Consider the following 20,870-nt stretch of genomic DNA (forward strand, 5'->3'; position numbering starts at 1 on the left):
CTAAAGGTGGGTTAAACTAGCCTGAATTGTTCATAATTTCCTACTCAAAAAGTGGTAAATGATTCTAAAATACATTAGGTAAGTACATGCATGTATACAGAGTACCTACCTGTACCTACAGTAGTAGATGGAGTTGGCAAGTCAAGTATCTACCTACTTATGTATTTGCACAAATGATGATGATTTAAGTATAAGTACCTACCTACTAGGTACTTGTTTGAGTTCTCAAACAGCACAACAACCAAAGAAATTAAAAGTTACCTACTTGAAAAAGTATTAAATTTTACCTTCTTAGCATTCAGCAACAAACTCGGTGGGCGAAAATATGAAAGATCAAACAAGGCACGAAAAAGCGCTACAGTGTTATAGTTATAAATTTTCCGTTTGTAAAGAAATCTTCAGAAGTTCTGCGGGGTCACTCTAGTTTACGCAAAACCATAGACTAATATTAGTCTATGGCAAAACTAAGTTATAGTGCCACAATCTTATCTGTTCCGGTGGCGACATCGCTGTGATCGAATCCAGTGTTGCTTTCGATTAAATTTTGCCTATTTCTGGTTTAAACGACAATGCATTTCTGCTATTACCTATTGTAATAATTAGGTACATTCATAAGTATAGTACTATAGATAAATCAAAATATAGGGTCGATAGTAAATGAAAGTGGATATAATATATCAAACGACATTTGTTTCAGTGTAGTTCTGATTATGTTCTGCTTCTGATATAGGAGATAAATCTAGATTACAATGCTATAGGTAATATATGTGGGTCGTGGGAATAACGAGATAGATAGACTTAAAAAAACAATTAATTAAGTATTATTATTATTATTATTTTTGAACACTTTATTTTACATTTTCTAAAGTAACAAGAAACAATAGCATACAATTAAAATAAATTCAGACAGTGTGCAAAGGCTAATACATCATCATCATCATCATCTTGACCCATCACGTCCCCACTGCTGGGGCACGGGTCTCCTTCCAAAGGCTAATTGCCAAAAAGCAATTTCTTTCAAGTCTTGATTGGTTGGGAAAACAATAACATGTCATAAATCATCATTATTTCATCTAAAATCGCTGCAGGTGCGCAAAATTCTTCTTGGTATACTGCCTAAGATTTAAAGTATCATGTCATGTCATCACACCTGTAATCAAAGAAAAATAAAGATTATATAATTTTCATCACGACTCATCCCGTCCCCACTGCTGGGGCACGGGCCTCTGGAAAATATTACATAAAATTACATGGAGTATATGGGTAAAATTATTCGTCATATTTGGCAACACTAACCTGTAGCCGCTGCAACTCGTTCTTCCAATTTTTCAAACGGAATTAAAGGCGCCTGAATACGTTATTCTTCCTGCATAAAAGCCAATATATATCGTACTACTTTTCTTGCATTACATTACAGCGCTTTTGGTAGTATTTCACCCAGAAAATCACAAAACAAATTAAATAACAACAATTGAAATTGACAACTCAAACAACGCACAGAGTATGAAATGACGTTTGACAATGACGTTTCGTTAGTTGCACATTTTGACCACCGGAACAGATAAGATTGTGGCACTATAGAGTGCGACAAACTTATCTGTTCCGGTGACAGTTAGCTAAATTGGTCCATATCTCATTATTTACTAATAAATTATACATTGATATAAGTAGATTAGATGGGTTTATTAAAACCGCAAGAGTAAATTACCATTACGGGGAAAATTACATCTTAAAGAATTAAGAAATATTTACGTGAGCTCTCACCGGAACAGATAAGTTTGTGGCACTGTATAAGTCTAGAAACGATGACTCTATCTCTTTGTTTTAAACTTACCGCTTACATGACAGCTCTCGTTCGTTCGCTTTTTGTCAAGCTAAACTAACCCTCCTGAAGCTTTTGTACGAGAGTTGTTCAGGTCACAGGTCTTCATCAATCTTAATCAGCAAGCGTGGGGGTCGTAATGGCGACCTTGGATCGACAAAGAAAGTATTATATTCCTTTATTGCCACTTATTGTGCTATTTCTGATGAAACGACTTGTGATGTGACCTTTAGTTATTTTAATTTTTTTATTATTTAGAGATTCACAGATAGTCAGGTCACTAACACAACAAACCTACCCTTTTTCGGTAGCCGATTTAAAAAAGGGAGTTAAATGAAAATTACCTAGTTAAGTACTAAGGTAAGGTATCTTCATAAGAAGTAAGTTTTTTGAAGCGTATAAAATACAATAAGGTTTATTCTCGTATTCTCATATAATTTTTAAATTTTATGGAGCTTTCTTCGAGGAAAATTTAATTTAATTTCTGTGATAATTCAGGCAGTAAATATTTGAGGGTCTTCCTTGTTTATTTGTCAATGGAATTACTTCGTCGGTGGCTACGAATGCTACGAAATTTCAATTAAATGAGCGTCATTTGGAAAAAGCGGTTACCATTTTGAGGCATTAATTAATTGAAGTGGTTTCATTGAAGACCAATTTCTTTGTTTTAGTTTTGATTAAGTACTTAGGTAATGTTAAAGTTAGTTAGTACTTACTTTAAAACTAAATAAAATATTTTTCGTTAACATTATTATGGGGTAGGTAGTAGGTAGGTACCTACACCTACATCAAACAGAACATGAGAAAGTTAGTAAAATATATGGGATCATATCATAGTAACATAATATGAATTGGGGTGATAGATGAACAAAAAATTTATACGTAACTACGGTTCCTAAATATGTACCTATATAAATACACCAATATTTACATGTAAACCAAGTTAAACGACAAATGTAGGTCTCGAATATAATAATTACAATTATCTTCGTCCAGGATACTGGAGGGTTACTCTATATTGACGAAATAAATACGAACGAACGAACGAGAGAGCACGTTTAATACTACGAGATAGAGTCTATGCTTCCGCAACAGCACTCCGATACATAGTTTTTCTTCATATAGAGTGACCCCCTGGGAACAACCCTGATGTTGTTTCTGTTTACACAATTTCCTAAAATAATAATACAATAAGTAACGAAATGGAATGAAATGAAAATCATTATTTATCTTCCATCTTCAGAGGCTTGCACATATTCAGGAGAACTCAACGATTTAAAAATAAACACGACTCCGATAGATGGGACTCGCCCTTTATTACTTTAGTCTTTGGCTGGGTTTTAGGTACCCATAGAGATACTAAGTACCTAGTGTACACACGTTAGTCCATACTTATTTCTATTCGTATGGTTTTATGATGAAAACTAGTTGTTTTCACCAGAAATTTTATATTTTTTGACTTTGACTTTGATTTCACAAAATATTTAAACTAAATACCTAGGTTTAAATGGTTTGACCATGCCACCCTAAATGTTTCATCTTCTTCGTTTTAAATTTGTCAATAGGCCTAGAGGCCTAGAGCCTCCGATCCTCCAGAATCACTTTGGAATCGACCTGTTGTCCTGAATATGATACCAGCTGAAGAGGCGGTTTATACTGTTAATTAATGCTAAGTACATTCCTTTATCAGAGTGGCGTTTCAGGGCCGTTTTCATTTGTTTCGCTTAATCCAGTTTGTCATAATTTGTGAGACAACCCTAGCAGCTGAGGTGTTACTGTGTTACATGTAGGATCAAAATCTATTGTAGCGGATTGCTTACAGTTGCAAAACGAAGATAACCGATGGCCGTAATCCACTTGAACTTGCTTCTTAAGGTTGTTGAATACCTAGGCTTAGGTAGGTGACCGGGGCAGAAGTAAAACTCCAGTTTCTTTCTTGAAAAGTGAGCAGAAAGGGAGGCAGAAGTGTTTTCAGGCTTCTTCTAGTCTTCTTATTGTTCCTCTGTTCGGCTGGCGTAGTACGATTTCTACCTAGCGAAATGGTTGCTTAGCTACCTCGAAGCTATGCCGCACAGACGAACCTTGTTTTTTAATCATTTTTTATTGCCCTCTTTTGCTTCCCTTTACTGTTTCAAACGCATTTATTTATTATAAAGACTAAACCTATGTACATTTTAACGTTTTAATCAACTTAATTACTTAATAATCTAGCAGGGAAATAAAACACACCTACTCTAGGTACATAAACTAAAAAGTTATAACAATTTTCCTTACATTTTACTAAGTAATTTCTAACATTGCACAATCATCAATATCTCTTTATTGAACTTAAAACTAGTTAATAACTTATGTACATGAACAAAATAAACGTAATCATCATGATTTTAAACAGAAAAAAGGTAAATAAGACAATCAAATTTTCACAAAAAATAAGACCCAGGCGGAATTGGTCACGCAAGCGCTATGTGTTTAGCGCAGCATAAACATGACCGTTTTTGGCATTGTTTACCGCGGTGAGTGTTCCTTTCAGCATTCGTCGTCAACAGTCTCCCCCTCGTTACGTAGTAACCGGTTGCAGGTTTTGGCGGCAGGATGCTGAAGTCATCGGGTGGTGCTGTGGTCGTCAGGATGATCAGCTGTTCTTCAGTGTTGATGACGTGCAGGGCGCAGTTTGGTTTTTCTTCACCGGTAGTTGGTATGTTGGGAGAGCTCTTGTCTTCTGGCCATTCTGATTCATCACAGTAGAGGAACGGTGGGCCTGTGAACCATCTGTGTTGTATGCCGAAGTGAGAGGGCGCGTTTCGTGTAGCGTCGTCTGCGACATTCTGAGCAGTAGGTATCCATCTCCACTGAGTCGGCTTCGTGTGATCTTCAATTTCGGCTAGCCGGTGTGCGACGAAGGGCTTGAATGTTCTCGGGTCCGACTTTATCCATGCGAGGACAGTTCTCGAGTCGGTCCAGTAGGTAGACTTGTTTATTGTTAAGTCCGTTTCCTTTGTTACTGTGGCGGCTAGGCGGCAGCCCAGTAGTGCGGCTTGCAGTTCTAAGCGCGGGATAGACACGGGCTTGAGTGGTGCCACCCGTGACTTTCCCGACAACAGCTTTACTTCGACGTGACCATCGGGGTGTATTGCTCGCCAGTATATTGCTGTTGCATATGCCTTTTCACTTGCGTCGCAGAATACGTGAATTTCGCCTTCAGTTAGCTTCGTTGTAGTGCATCTAGGTATATTCAGGTCTTGTAGCTTTTTCAGGTCTTGCAGCCACGTTTTCCATTTTCGTTCTTCATTTTCTTTCAGAGGCTCGTCCCATCCGATGCCCGTGCGGCATACATCTTGTAGCATAGCTCTTCCTTGTACAGTTATCGGCGAGGCCAGCCCGAGCGGGTCGAACACGGACATTACTGCGCTTGTTGCCTCGCGTTTCGTTGGCGGTCTCGTGCCCTCTATGGCGTCAGACGGTGTGTTTCGCAGGTTCAGCGTGAAGTTGAGTTGATCTGAAGACACGTTCCATCGGAGTCCCAGTGTTTTCTCGACTTGTTCGCTATCTTTTCCCAGGTCGATAGAACCGTTGTTTCGCACGTCTTCGGGGAACTGTTCTAATATCTGTGGCCTGTTGCTAGCCCATCCTCTGAGTAGAAATCCGCCTTGTTTGTGTATGTAGTCGACTTCTGAGATGACACGTTTCGCGGTTTCTTCAGACTGAAAACTTTGTAGGTAGTCGTCCATGTAGTGGTTGCGTTCTATGGCTTGTACCGCCTCTGGGTATTTTTCTTTGAAGTCGGCTGCGTTGCGATTTTTTGCATATATTGCGGTGCACGGTGACGATGCTGCGCCGAATATGAGTGATTTCATTCGATATTCTTTCGGCTTCTCGCTGTCCTTTTCTTTCCACAGGAATCTGAGACTATCTCTGTCTTGCTCGCACACTTGAATGCGGAGGAACATTTCCTTGATGTCACTCACGACTGCTATCGGTCCCTCTCTGAATCGCAGTAGTACTCCGAATAGTGATTGCAGTAGGTCGGGTCCAGTCAGTAGCGCGTCATTTAGACATTTTCCGCCACTTCTTGCGGCTGCGTCGAACACCAGGCGAACCTTCCCTTTCTGGGGATGCACGACGGCAAAATGAGGTAAGTACCAGGTTCTCGATGATGTAGACGGTCCAGGTACTGGTTCAGCGTAGTCACTGTCGAGTAAGTTTCTTATTTGCTTCTCATACTCGCATTTCAGCTTTTCATCTTTCTTCAGTCGTTTTTCTATACCGATTAGTCGCTTCATTGCATTTTCGCGGTTGTTTGGCATAGTTTCATTCGGAGTTCTCCATAATAGACCTGCTTCGAGTCGGCCTTCGGGTAGTCGTCGGCATGTTGCTTCCAGTATCTCGTTGGCTTTCTTCTCGGGGTCATTTGAAGGCGTTTTGGGAGTTACGCCTAGAGACTCGATGCTGAAGTGATGTTTGATTAGCTCGTCCATCTTGTCTTCGCGAGTTGTTCGTATGTGGTTCACGGCTATCACTGGTCTTGTGCTGAATGTTGCACAACCGTGTAATGTCCAGCCTAGTCTTGTGAGTGAGGCTACAGGTTTGTTTCGGTCTCCGGATTTCACGTCTTGTGATATGATTAGATGCCAGTTGTCTTGTCCAATCACTATTCTCGGCCGCACGTTGTCGTAGGTAATCACGTCGGCGATGTCGGACAGGTGCGGACAGTCTTCTATTAGTGTGTGTGGCACCATTTGTGACGAAATGCTCAGCTTCGAAATCGTATAGGCATTCATTTTTTCAATGTTTCGTGCGTATCTTCCTTGAATCTTCAGTTTCAGTCGCCTTGAGTCGGGCTCGTTCATTCGATGTCCGCCGATGCCTTCTATGCATAGACCTTCCTTTGGACCGGTGGCTCCGATGCAGTCGGCCACTTCTTCCTCTATGAGTGTGATGGTGGCTCCTTCATCCAGCAGGGCGTAGACTTCAGTAGTATTCTTCGGGCCGTATAACTTCAGCGGCACTATCTTCAGGTATCCTTTCATGGTGCACAGGGTGTTCACTGAGTGCGTCTGCTTGTCTTTAGCTTGCTGTGGTGTATTCGTGGGTTGTGTGTCTTTAGGCTCGGACGACTCCTTCTCGCCTTCCTTGTCTCGGTGGAGGAGCCTGTGATGTGATCCTCTGCACCCGTTATTTCCACATGGTTTCGCGCGGCAGTTGAAACCCCGGTGTGTGGAGCTCAGGCATCGAAAACACACGTATGCCTTCTTGGCAACCTCCCATTTTTCTTCCAGTGGTAGCTTCATAAATTTCTTGCATGATTTCAGAGCGTGTTTGTCACTGCAGGCTGGGCACTCTTGATTGTCCTTCCGAGAGGTCAACATAACTTGGTGGTATTCTTCATCGTCGTCGATGATCGACTCGTTCTCGGACTCGGCACTGCTGTCGCTTATTTCTTCTTCATAGTTGTCCGCTCTTGTCATGTGCACTTTGTTCTTCATGCGGTTGCGCAGTAGTTCTCTCTCCTTCTTGATGTATGGTCGGCTCTCGAACTCGCAGGCTTCGAATTGATCGGCGGTCCGGTTCAGGAAAGACGTGAGCGCGAGTAATACTGGCCATTCTCGTGCTTCTTCTGCGGCTTTATATTCAAACCACTTGAATCTGATCATGATGCTCATCTTCGATAATATCTTCTCATATATGTCTTCAGAGTGTAGCATGTGTGTGCGCTTCGTGAGTTGGATGGTGTTCACCACGTTGGCTACGACCCCGGCGAAGTGAGCGAGGTTGCGAGCGTCGTCAGACAGCGGCTTCATTTTCTCGATAATTTCCAGTTCGCTTCTTATCAGTCGTAGTGGTTGACCGAATCTTCGTTGTAAAGTGTCGATGATAAGCTTCGGATTTGTATCGTTGAATAACATCGAACGTACTGCTTCTTTAGCTTTTCCTTGTATGGCTTTTCTGAGCCTCGCGATGTTCTCGATCTCGCTGAAGTACATCTCTGTATCTCTGTATGTCGCTCTGAATGCGATCCAGTCGCTCGGCTCCCCGGTGAATGTATGCAGCTCACTCATGTACCGGGGTGCGATCGGCGGCGGCTGATGATGATGAACTTGTCCATCATATGGGGTGGCGCGTGTGTGCGGCGCCGTAGGTTTGCCGTTGTAGAGACGTGGCGGTTCTGACATGTGGGGTGCCTGTTCACAGTATCTTCCGTACTCCAGTCGCTCCCCCTCGTGTCGTCTTGCCGATGTGTGAGCTTCCACATGTGATGTTGGAAGTGAAGTGAAGCGCTTCGCTGTTGATTCCTCGACCCATTTGTCAATATGGCTCGATCGTCCGGCCTGGCCATGAGGCTCGTCGTTGTCCTCCTCCAGGTCGCTCAGATCTGTCTCGGATTCCAGGTGAATCAGCTCCAGCCTCATCTTGGCTAGCTCCTGTTCAGCTTGCGCCTTCTTCGCTTCTTGTCGCTTGATCTCGATCATCTGTTCGATTTCCTTCCTTCTTCTTATTGTCTTCGATGTCGAGGCGTGCGACGTTGGCCTCCTTCGAGGTACCACAGTGTGCTCTGACCCGGCCCTCTTCTCGTGATGGGTCGGTGCAGTCATCTCTCTCTCCGTTGGCTTGTTGCTGGTACTTTGCTTGCTGGCCGGCTCGTCGAGTTTGGCAGTCGACTTGGCTGAGTTTCTTGACGTTCTTGAGGTTCCCGTTGCCCCGGACGTGCCCGTGGTACCGGACGTGCCCGTGGTGCCGGACGTGCCCGTGGTGCCGGACGTGCCCGTGGTGCCGGTGGCCTCCGTGGATCTGGTGGCGTCGGTTGTTGCTGTCGATGCTGACTCTGCCGGCGAGTTGTTCGTTGTGCCTTCTCTCTCGCGAGTTTCGACGGCTCTCCCTTCAGCGGTGGGGGTCGTGTTCCGACTGGTCTTCGCTCGTGTGTTAATCATGTCGCCGTTCTGCTTGATGTGGGCTCCACTTGATGTCCCTCGGCGATCTTCTCACGTACAAGGCGAAGGCAGTCTACTTCGATCGACCGCACCGCTTCAAAAGCGTTAATTGCAAATACGCAACGTCAAGGTGTTACGTAATGCAACCGCGCTGAGCGCGTAGTTTCTCGAACACTCCGCCTCTTCTGTGGGACGCTTAGCAATATACGAGCCGATAGAGTGGCAACGTAATCGCATCAGCGTAGGCTTCGAATCGTCCTCTTCACAGCGTATTACTCCCAGTAATCGCTTATAGGCTTGATTCTCCTCCTCTTCAGCTGCTGGTCTCCTCCTCTTCGATGAAGCTTCTTGGTTGCAGTATCCGGCACTCGAAGGACCATGAACTGTAGCGGATTGCTTACAGTTGCAAAACGAAGATAACCGATGGCCGTAATCCACTTGAACTTGCTTCTTAAGGTTGTTGAATACCTAGGCTTAGGTAGGTGACCGGGGCAGAAGTAAAACTCCAGTTTCTTTCTTGAAAAGTGAGCAGAAAGGGAGGCAGAAGTGTTTTCAGGCTTCTTCTAGTCTTCTTATTGTTCCTCTGTTCGGCTGGCGTAGTACGATTTCTACCTAGCGAAATGGTTGCTTAGCTACCTCGAAGCTATGCCGCACAGACGAACCTTGTTTTTTAATCATTTTTTATTGCCCTCTTTTGCTTCCCTTTACTGTTTCAAACGCATTTATTTATTATAAAGACTAAACCTATGTACATTTTAACGTTTTAATCAACTTAATTACTTAATAATCTAGCAGGGAAATAAAACACACCTACTCTAGGTACATAAACTAAAAAGTTATAACAATTTTCCTTACATTTTACTAAGTAATTTCTAACATTGCACAATCATCAATATCTCTTTATTGAACTTAAAACTAGTTAATAACTTATGTACATGAACAAAATAAACGTAATCATCATGATTTTAAACAGAAAAAAGGTAAATAAGACAATCAAATTTTCACAAAAAATAAGACCCAGGCGGAATTGGTCACGCAAGCGCTATGTGTTTAGCGCAGCATAAACATGACCGTTTTTGGCATTGTTTACCGCGGTGAGTGTTCCTTTCAGCATTCGTCGTCAACATCTATTATTATAAGTACCTACTGTAAGCCAGGCGAATTATACAGGGTGTTCAAAACGGTTTCGGCAACATCCTGTAAAATATTTTTTTTCACATGAAAACCTTTTTCCGTGATGGGTGAAGCTCGTGGGCTAAAGGTAGTCTACTATAATAATGGTGGGTTCCGTTGGGTTGTTAAATTGTGTTCTAAGAATAGCTTTTATCGCGAGGGAGAATAATTTAATAAACGAAATTGAGTCACGCAAGTACCAACCTGCCTCGAGTGTCATCACTTAATACTATGGCGTTTTCATATAAATATTTTAATACGAGTAGGAAATTGGTTTTGTAAAGGTCGCAATTTTCATCCAAATTATCCTTACTAATATTATAAATGCAAAAGTACCTAACTGTGTCTGTCTGTTACTCTTTCACGCCAAAACTACTGGACGGATTTGATTTGGTATAAGTACACATGGTCTAGACGCTAAGAAAAAACGTGTGCTACTTTTTATCCCGTAATTCCCACGGGATAACTTTGTAAGGCGAAGCGAAGCTCGCGGGAACAGCTAGTAGGTAATAATTCATAGAACTAACATGTTTTGCACTCATAGAGGAACATTTTCTCCTGAGGGAGCTGGACCGCTGAACTTCAGGTTTCAGCGAGTGAACAGCGAATAATTTCGCACATTTGTCATACTGAATCTGCGAATGTGGGTCCCGCGAGACCATAACGCTAAACGGAGAGAGGGTACAGAAGTCTAGCTACTACGTCGTAATGTGTCTTAGATTAACAATGTACGAACGTGCAAGATGGTGTGACACATACAAAAAGAAAGCGAAAAACTAACCGCGTTTAGTTTACTGTCGAACCGTTTTAAGTTCAACCTAATGACAACCATTGTACTAATGAATAAGGTAACAAATCTTCTAACCGAACTAATTCAATTAAGAGGTCAGTGGTACAAGTGGGGTTTTATTTTTCGAGACGTTTTTTTTGCACCGACACTCCATCTTATTTGAATTTTGTTAATCTAAGTCAGTGTTTTTCAACCTTTTTCATGACGCGACCCCCCTGGTATTAAAAAATATTTCGCGACCCCCTTGACTCTTTCGGTTTTTTATCATATGTATGTAGGTGTTATGTGTATGTTACAGTATTCCCAATATTCATTCCAGACGACGTATTTATGGTCTCCATGATTAGGATTCGAAGTAGTACATACTTATCGGATTTAAAAACATGGCCATGTGCATAGGTACGTACGAATAATGCCATTGCGACCCGGAATTTCTTTTTCAAAATTAGCTTTTTCTTTTTGCCTTTTTTCAGCATTTAAATTTGTTGAATAAAAGTTTTCAAGGGTGAATTGAAAATAAAAAGACAAAACACCTGTCTTTACAAAAAAAATAAATACTTGTGGTGGTGCGTCGTCTTTGAACCAGGCAGGAAGGCCACCCACGTATTCGTGGTCTATACTCGAGAACTCGTTTACCCCAATAGCTATCGGTTCTTCAGCAGATATAACCAGCACACTACCACTACAGCTTGCATATTTTGACAGCTATTTCAGTAATCTTAATCCTCTGACTGACGGAAAACCTCATTTCTGATACGATTTATCAGAGAAACCCCAAGCATAGCTCTCTCCATAGCACGCTGAGCGACTTTAAATCGGCGGACTAGTCCTACCGTCATGTTCATACCGTCAAGTTGCATGGAGGAAGATGAAACAGCTTCCCATGTCTTGTTACATTGCAAAGGCGTGGAGACACTACGATCAAAAATCCTCGGATCTCCGGGGTCCCTCCGGGAAGCCATGAGCAACCTAGGTCGTCTACTGGCTTTCTGGCGTGAGCTTGGGTGGCTTAATAGCTAGTCACCCCATAGGTATTTCACGCTTAATGGCCCACCTTGGAGGCTAAATGCGGAAAATCAGCTCGCCATGATAGATAGATAGATAGATAGTCCTACCGTCAGTGCCCACGCCTCTGCACCATACGTCATCACTGGCAGGACGCACTGGTTGAAGACTTTTGTCTTCAGGCTCTGAGGAATGGCCGAGGAGAATATGTGACTAAGTTTCCGAATGCAGCCCAACCCAGTTGGATGCGCCTTCAGCCTGCTTGTCGAAGTTGCTTCTGCCTAGCCGATAAGTCTGCTCGAGGTAGACATATTCTTGCACAACTTCGATTGTTGCCTCACCAACGACGACCTGCTCCGGTTTGATGTGAGCATTGTACATGACTTTCGTCTTGTCCAAGTTCATACCGAGGCCTACACGTCGGGAAGCAGCATTTAGGCCACTTCCATCATCCAGCTGAGTTCCTGCAGAGGTTCTGCCATAATAACGATGTCGTCCGCGAAGCAGAAAGTATTTTTAAAGTAAGAGTCTTTCTTAATAAAATAATACTAATTGTCTTTATTGTTTTTTTTACTAAAGTTCCCAGTTTTTTCGACCTTTGGCGACCCCCCTACAGAAGCTTCGCGACCCCCCAGGGGGTCGCGACCCACAGGTTGAAAAACACTGATCTAAGTAATAGGTGCTCCAAAATGCACTCCATTTGTGCTCATCGGTTGCGAATCTGGGATTATGTCCTGTTTAGGCCTGCCGCATACGTACGGCTCTCTTGTAGGAACCCATGCAGATATATCTTGACAGTGAGAGTCAATACGAAGGTATACCTATAGTTAAATTTTAGCAGTGTCAAAACTTATAGGTAATTGGAATATACATAATGATATTTACCTACCTATTCAGCCACTTATAAACCCATAGAATTTAACATATTTACATTGCTGAAGGAAATAATTCAACAAACAATAACGCTTTCTGATTCAATTTCAACTATGTAGTACCTAACTACCGCTTGGGGACAAATTGCTCTATCGTTCTTTAACTTTTGTCGCTTCTGAATCGGTTAACTTAATTCCTAAAGGTATGGGGCGACATGTTGAGAAAGCCTCTGTGTGTAGACAGCCTAACTTGTTGAATCCAATTACATGAGGTCGCTCGCAGTGGAGGCCATTATTCGACGAATTCCACGCCGGGTTAGCTAGCAATACAGGCCATATAGCAATCTCACTCCTGAAATATTCACTATTGTTGTTGGTGTAGCCCAGTGTTTTTCAACCTTTTTCATGATGCGACCCCCCTGGTATAAAAAAATACTTCGCGACCCCCTTGGCCCTTTCGGTTTATTATAATGTATGTACATGTATGTGTATGTTACAGTATCATCAATATTCATTCCATACGATGTATTTATGGTCTCCATAAGCTATGTACGTACGACTAATGCCATTGCTACCTAGAATTTATTTTGAAATTCTTTCTGACTTATTTGAGCATTTAAATATCTTGAATAAAAGTCTTCAAGGGTGAAATAAAAATGCAAAAGACAAAATACCTGGCTTTACAAAAACAAGTTCTGGTGTTCATCGTTTTTGAACCAGGCAGGAAGGCCTCCCACGCTACGTCTGTCTGTTTGTGGTCTCCATTAAGGAACTCGTCTACCCTAACGGTTATCTGTTCTTCGCCAGATATGCCCAACCCAGCAGCCTAGTGACAGCACTTCAGATTTCATATTTTGACACCTATGTCGGTAACCTTAGTCCTCTGACGGATAACTTCATTTCTCATACGATCCATCAGAGAAACCCCAAGCATAGCTCTCTCCATAGCACGCTGAGCGTCCAGTTTTACCATCAGTATGCACGCATCAGCACCATACGCATCATTAATTAAAACAATAGCAACGTTTCATACTATTTTGAAAACTGCATTAAATAAGCAATCTTTTCAAATAAGGTGCCAGGTTTGCGTGGTATATTTTTTTTACAGTATGTAGAGTCAAAGTTGTTTATAAAAAAATACGATTACCTTTTAGGACTTTGAAAACCGTGTTTTTTTAAACATACAGCATTACTCGATATTTTTTTTGACTGCGATCAATAGCAGGGCTATACAGGGTGATGCAACACCAAACAAATTCTAACAATATGGATTTTTGTACCGGCGTTACGCAAAAAACTGATCCAAGGTGTCGATTTTCAGCAAATTTATAAAAGTGTCAATATCTCGAAAATTATCGAGTTTTTACTAAGGTCATATTGTAATATTCTGGCCTCTCATGAGCTGACCTATCAGCCCTTTAAGGGATGACGTTGACTTTTGGGACACCCTGTATATTGAAATATTTTTGAGTAATTATCCTTCTGTTAAAGTCAGAACATTTTAAGTAAGAGTATTTTAAAGTAAGTGTCTTTCTTAATAAATAAATATTATTTTCTTTATTGATTTTTATACTATAGTACTCAGTTTTTTCGACCTTTGGCGACCCCCCTACAGAAGCTTCGCGACCCCCCAGGGGGTCGCGACCCACAGGTTGAAAAACACTGGTGTAGCCATAGCAATGGTTTTATAGTATGTACTAGCTGTTCCCGCGAGCTTCGCTTCACCTTAAAAAGTTTTCCCGTGGTTATTCCGGGATAAAAAGTAGCCTATGTTCTTTCTCAGGGTCTAGACTCTAGACCATTGGTACTCAACCTTTTTTATATAAGGGCCACAAACACTTTTAAGTCATGGTGTCGCGGGCCGCAAGCAATTTTTTTAAAAATCTATTAAAAGCGATGTAAACTATGAAATAATAATATATAGAAACACATGCATATACCTACTACTCTGTGTAAAAAGTATCGGGATTAGATCAATAAAACAAAAAATGATTGTTATTAATCCAAATTTATTTTATCACCTTCAAAGTATGCTCCTTCAAAAACGATACACATACGCCAACGAATTATTCAATCATCAGAACCTTTTTTTTAACGCTGTTTCCAGCGTTGTGTTTAGTACTCTTTTTTGTCTTCTATCAATTGTTAGTTAAAATCACTCACTAAAATCACACACGGTTATGTAGAATTTAATACAGCAAATTCGACGAAAAAGGCCAGATTTGTGGAAAAAAAAATCGAGAAACGATTTTACACCACGATATCGCGCCTTTCGCACAAGGATCATCATTGTGAATGAATTTTTGAGCAAACACTCAGCAAATACTATCCAGCATCCACCATATTAACCAGATATGGCTGCAGCTCACGGCTCTAGCTTCTTTTTTTCCTAAACTCAAATTACCACTTCGAGGCACTGTTTTCAATCGATAGAAGGCAATAAGCAAAAATCGCCGCGAGTACTGAACACAACACTGAAAATAGCGTTTAAAAACATGTTGTGTTGTGATGATTGGATAATTCTTTGGCGTAGGTATATCGTTTCTGAAGGAGCAAACTTTGAAGGTGATAAAATAAATTTGGATGAATATAAACATTTTTTGTTTTATTGCTATAATCCCGATACTTTTTACACTGAATGTATACTTGTTCTCTATTATCTCTCATGGCACGCGGGCCACTGATAAAGGCCCGGCGGGCCACATGCGGCCCGCGGGCCGCAGTTTGAGTATAGCTGCTCTAGACCATATGTATACCAATTCAATGTCATTCAAATCCGTTCAGTAGTTTTGGCGTGAAAGAGTAACAGACAGACAGACTGACATAATATTAGTTAGGATTAGGATAGTTAATTTTGATCCGGCTAGCGCCGCCAATTGAAAAAAAACATAACATCCGTTTGAAAGCGTTCTTTCCAAGAAAGCCATACCCTTGTCATGCTTATATTATTATTACCCATCTCCCAACATCCAATGTGATGTCCTTGGCAGTTATAGGAAAACGCTATCAAACAGAAGTTTATGATTATTTTTCAACTGGCGGCGCTAGTTCTGGGTATACATAATTATATCGCCTTAAATAACGTTAATTAGTGTATGTTTCACGATACCTGGAAATATATAGTGGTTTAATTGTAGCATGAGGATACAATATCATGGAAATCAATATCCTATAACTATTTCTATAAAAAATTACAGTGGAAAATTAAACTTATCAGGATTACGGATATTCTCATAGTTAGAGCCGAATTTTTAACGAGGATGTAAAGCTATTGACCGCACTAAAATTAGAATTTATGCCTTCAGAATCGACATAATTATGTGCTAAACTATCTTTCTGGCTATAATATGCCTCAGTAGATACTTGGCATTATATACAGGTGCTGTAATTGGCTGTTTGGCGTCAAGCTGCACATCCATAAAGGATTCAGGAAATGTTTCATTCCTGAAATTTACTGTAATTCTCGCCTCGTAATTACAGGGAAACTGAAAGAACTGGGTCGGGAATTTCAAGAAGAGAAAGTGAATTTTACTAATTAAATATCACGTCTCCGAGTGATTCCATTCACAGGTGCATATACTAAAATACTGGCAAATCTAAATTACCTACTTTAGATATTATAGTTAAATTACTTTGCTTGATTCTCAACTGATTACGACAAGTTTGTACCTGTAAATTCTACAGTTTTAGGGAGTTGTGAGTGAGTGCCATGCAAGACTTTTGTCACGTCTTGACATTGCCTTGCGCCTCGTGCTAGCCCTTCTAATCGGGACGAGTCTACCTCGCAGCTCACGGTAGAGCCCCGGCCGAACTCCCAGAGGTCCCTAATGGCACTCCGGCCGGAAGAAAATTGATTCCGGAGCTCCCCCGTGGGACGCCCCTGACGGCCAGACACACACGGACGCCCGCGATTACCCCCTAATCCATTACGGGGTCTTTGTTCCACGTTTTTAAAAGGCCTTGCCTTATATTCAGCTGATTGGTTTCGGGTTGAGGTAGCTTGTGTAGGGATTGAAATGAGAAAAAGCCGCTTATGTAACGTATAGAATGTGAGTGCTCCTCGATTATCCACGGCTGCCCAAATTGAATGATTCATAAGTTTAACGTGTATTATCTGTGTGTGTTATTCTAAATAGATACTTACGGTTATTGGTGTTTGTTTTTAGGTAACAAATAAATTTATTATGTTTTTCTTCATTTGCATGTAATAATCGTACATATAGACTCAAATAAACTTACGGTCCATTTAGTACTACAAATTCCACTATTGGTAGAACTTACGCAAGGGTACCTACTACCTACACGCGCGTAAAATGATCAATCATCCCAAGATAATATTATTGACGAATTTGTATCTAATTTCAGCAGCCAGGGGCCTCGCGTCGATAGCGAAGCCACGATGAACGGGGCGCTAACAACTTGTTTAACAAAGTTGATTGCATTGGGTTTGAAGATTTAGGTGAGTGTGAGTATGCAGGCAGGAATTTCATCAAAATAATGTACTTACATTTGCCATAATAATATTTACATAATTTTAAATAAATTTTCCAATAAGCAAGTTACTTTGATTACTTGCTTATTGTGAAATAACTACTTAACACTTTCCAATAAAAATTTACTTGACTTTTTTTACTTCGCTTACAAAAGGTTGAAAAGAGCCAAAAACTTTTGTTTTATAAGTTTTGGAAATATCTGACCTTTTATCCTAACCTAATGCAAAGTCTTTTTGCAAATTGTAAGACATAAGTGATATAGAATGGTGTGAAGTTATACAGGCTGTCGCATAAAGGCGATAGATGAAAGGGGGTGACTCAGGGGGTTTTGAACAAGAACTTTAGTTGTACTTTTTATAATGTACATAATATACTTACTTGTTTCCAAAATAATAATTAGCACTCAAAGTAGTTGAATAAAACTAATTAAAATACATCCAAATTTTATTTACTATAATAAAAGAGCTTACAACTAAATTGACTTAAAGTTTAAAGTTGGATCTGAATTACTTAAGTACAGTCGTTCATACAGTATTGAGTATTATTTATTATAGGACCTTACCGTACTTTGATCATATACAAAAGTGAATATTAAATTAAGTTTTAATAATTGAAGATTTGTTTCTCATAGATGTTATTCTTAGGTGGAACTTCACTAGCATAAAAAAGAAATCCTTCAAGGTGGGAAGAACAAAAAGTTTACTCTAAAAACAGGTTTCTAATAAAATAATGAAACCTTGGAATACACAAGTATACCAACATCATCATCACATTTTAAATACGGGATCCAAAGCCGCATTGATTAAGATTTCAGACGGAACACAGGCAAAAGGTTTGACAAAGAGACGAACAATTTATTTTATTATACCTGATGAAGACCTGAATGATATATTTGATGATATTTATTTTGATTGAAAGTTCTGTCGCTGACCTACGCATCAGTACGAAGTGCGAATTTTTACATCGTCCGAGCAGTGAAGAATAAACTCAAATTTGTATGTGGCGGGAGAGTTCCTACATGAATAACCTACTCGGGCTAGCGACAGAATAACAGCGTCACGGGGCAGTTCTGTTCCGTGACAACAACGCTGAGTCGCCCGGCCCATTCACACTAACCACAACTACTGTAAACCGCCTGTAACAGTAATTCAGTAATTTATTATAAACTACCCACACAATTGTGAAAAATAATTATGTCTATTTCTATTTTAATAATGTTCCAATTTATTAACTGTGTTCATGTCATGTATGTAGGTAGTTAGTCCAGTACAAATTTAATGTTTATGTTTTGTATTGTATTGTGTATGCTTGTGAATTAGTGTGAATAAATGGTATGAATTTGAATTTGAATTTGAATAATACGGTTTTGTAGTGGTGCACGCGCTGTAGATTCCTGTAGGGCTAGCACGGGCCGCAAAATGCGCACGTCAAGAAGTGTGAAAAGTTTTGCATCGGGTAATCACATCGCGCGGCCTCGGAAGCGAGCGCGACGGAGAACTTTTGTTTTGTCACATCTTGACCTGCGCCTCTTGTACCCCGTACTAGCCTAGAAGATTCTGTATTTGATCAGCGCAATACAGACATACTTTTACTCTTCACTGCTCGCACGGTGAGAATCACTTTACTAGGCCCCTGGCGGTCTAGTTCTGTCGCCGGCCGCCCTGGTGGTTCTCCTGGTACTCGTCCTGCTGCCGCCGCTGCTGCTGCTGCTGCTGCTTCTGCTGCTGGTTCTGTTGATACACGAATTGGTTTAACAGCATGAAGATGAATGAAAAGCGTGCTTAAAAGATCGGGCTACTTGAAAAAAGGCTCAAAGTATATGATACCTCTGGCGCGTATTAAAATATCGTTGGTCTGGCGAAGCCTCGGCAGTCAGCTTCTGAACGATCCTGTCACCCCGAAAACTAACTCTAGTCCAGCTCTACTTGTGTGTTTGTCACCGCCATGCTGATTGTATACAGCCAGGGCTAGTAGCACGGACGCATTTAAGACGTAACATACGTTTTGCATCGCGCTGACTCACATCGCGTAGCCTCAAGAGCGAGCGCGACGGAGAACTTTTGTCACGTCTTAAATGCGCCCCTAGCACGGGGCCCATCCCACCCCTTCAGTCCTACCTGTCGCTGGTTCTGCGGCACGTTGTCGTCCTCCTCCGGCGGCGGTGCGGTGGTGGTGGGCACGTCGCAGTCCTCCGTGGGCGGCACCACGCAGCGCAGGGACCGTCTGGAATGAGGGAAGGAATACGTTAATACCTAAGTCTTGACATGAAAGTGTTGATGATAGATTGGAGATCGCGAGAAGTAGGTATATGTCTGTTACTCTGACCTCATAATCACGTATATGAATTTCAAAGGGGTGAATGGACATGTAGTATCTTCAATTAGTTCTAATAATGCTTATGTGCCTACTGTGCAGATACGGATGTATAGTAAATTAATATAAAAAAAAATAGAACAAAAAGAATAATAAAATGTATAAAGTTGTTCTGGAATAAAAAGGTATTATTTGTTCCAAGTACAATATGTAAGTACATAATTCTATTATTTGTTCATCACGTTCACTTCTTTACAAAAAGGATAAAAAGCGATAATACAGCTTGTTGCTTGTTGGATGTAAACAAACAAACTAACTAGAGGACCTCTTGAAAGAAAAAGAAAAGAAAGAAAAATAGTTTATTGCCACAAACAGAAAATACAATTTGAAAGCTTACTTATAAATACAAAGGTGGCAAAAGGACAGCCTCAGCTAATGCTGCGTATTGCATGCGGCAACACACTGCGCTGGTTTTCAGACTGCCAGTTCTTAATACTAACTTAAAAACTAAAACTAAAACTAAAGGTCACAAGGTACACACATAAGGTTTTATTGTAAGTATATGTGTATAGTGTTGCATAGATAAATAGGTATTAATACATGCAAGTGTGGTTAAATAATAAATAGAAGATATATGTATATATGTAAACACATAGTTAATAAACTAGACAACTGATTTGATGGCATGGTATAAATGATAGTAAAAATTTAATAGATTATCATTTTTGTAATTTAAATAGTAAGGCAAATTCTTTTTTTTGGTTTTGACGTAAAAATATTTTAAAATTATGTTTAAAAACTCGTCGACTAGCTCTTGCTACAACTTATGTTTGTTCTTCGGCTAATACATAATGCTTACCTATCACATTGACCTTTATCAAACTTCCCGACCTTATCTATGGAAAATCTTAATCCCCTAGGCAAAGTAAATAAACTAGCAAGACATAGTTCAGCAATATACAAAACGGTCCGGCCACAGGTCGCTCGAACTTCGGACTTATCGGTCGGATATTCCCATATCAATGTGTGGAAGTTCTAGACTTAGATTTGGCTAGAACATGCAAGTCTCAATTCTTGTATAGAAACCAGGCAGTTAATTAAATGACTTACCGATGCAAGGAAACCTTATACCTTTATTTATTATTTATTTATTTATTTAAGAAAACTTACAGCTAACACATTTATCATATATAGCAAAAAGTAAAAAAAAAAAGCCAATTAAAAGTTTTCACTAATAACTAACAAATTAAAAAAGCCAGGGAAGCCGCTGTTGGTACAAACAAAAAATTAAAACCTATATTCTTAAAGGTAAAATAACTGCAACACAAATAAAAGCTAGACAAACTTAGAACTAAACTTATCAGTTAAGAAATAATAAATGCTCTTGACATCACTATTGAATAAATCAATATCACTGCATTCAATTGCCAGTGAGTTAAACAAGTGGGATGCTCTTAAAAGAAATGAGTTTCGACG

At 40.5% G+C, this 20,870-nt stretch overlaps 2 protein-coding genes across 3 annotated transcripts in view; both read right to left on the minus strand.

The window, feature by feature from the left end:
* Nucleotides 1–3,389: 3,389 nt before the first annotated feature.
* LOC119690773 lies at nt 3,390–8,748 on the minus strand. The gene is made up of 2 exons (XM_048625664.1): nt 4,392–8,748; nt 3,390–3,460 (listed from the first exon to the last, which is right to left on the minus strand). Exons 1-2 carry the CDS (start codon nt 8,746–8,748, stop codon nt 3,390–3,392), a joined length of 4,428 nt encoding a protein of 1,475 aa, XP_048481621.1.
* A 9,691-nt stretch (nt 8,749–18,439) lies between these two features.
* LOC105380712 (protein obstructor-E) overlaps nt 18,440–20,870 on the minus strand; it is a 37,964-nt gene continuing 35,533 nt past the window's right edge. For both annotated transcript variants that reach the window (XM_048625890.1, XM_048625889.1), the window contains 2 exons: nt 19,199–19,304; nt 18,440–18,811 (listed from right to left, as the gene is read on the minus strand). In XM_048625890.1, the coding sequence (XP_048481847.1) occupies nt 18,722–18,811; nt 19,199–19,304 (196 nt within the window). In that variant the 3' untranslated portion in view covers nt 18,440–18,721. The remainder of the gene's footprint in view (nt 18,812–19,198; nt 19,305–20,870) is intronic.

This window comes from Plutella xylostella, chromosome 15 (assembly GCF_932276165.1).
Source record: "Plutella xylostella chromosome 15, ilPluXylo3.1, whole genome shotgun sequence".
NCBI lineage: Eukaryota > Metazoa > Arthropoda > Insecta > Lepidoptera > Plutellidae > Plutella > Plutella xylostella.

What these genes read in the sequence shown, in the direction of transcription:
- LOC119690773 (XM_048625664.1), bottom strand. Translation starts at nt 8,748, where the DNA reads ATGATTAACACACGAGCGAAGACCAGTCGGAACACGACCCCCACCGCT. An exon ending in GCCGCCAAAACCTGCAACCG is followed by an intron (nt 3,461 to 4,391) that starts GTTACTACGTAA and finishes CCGCCTCTTCAG; the next exon opens with CTGGTATCATATTCAGGACA.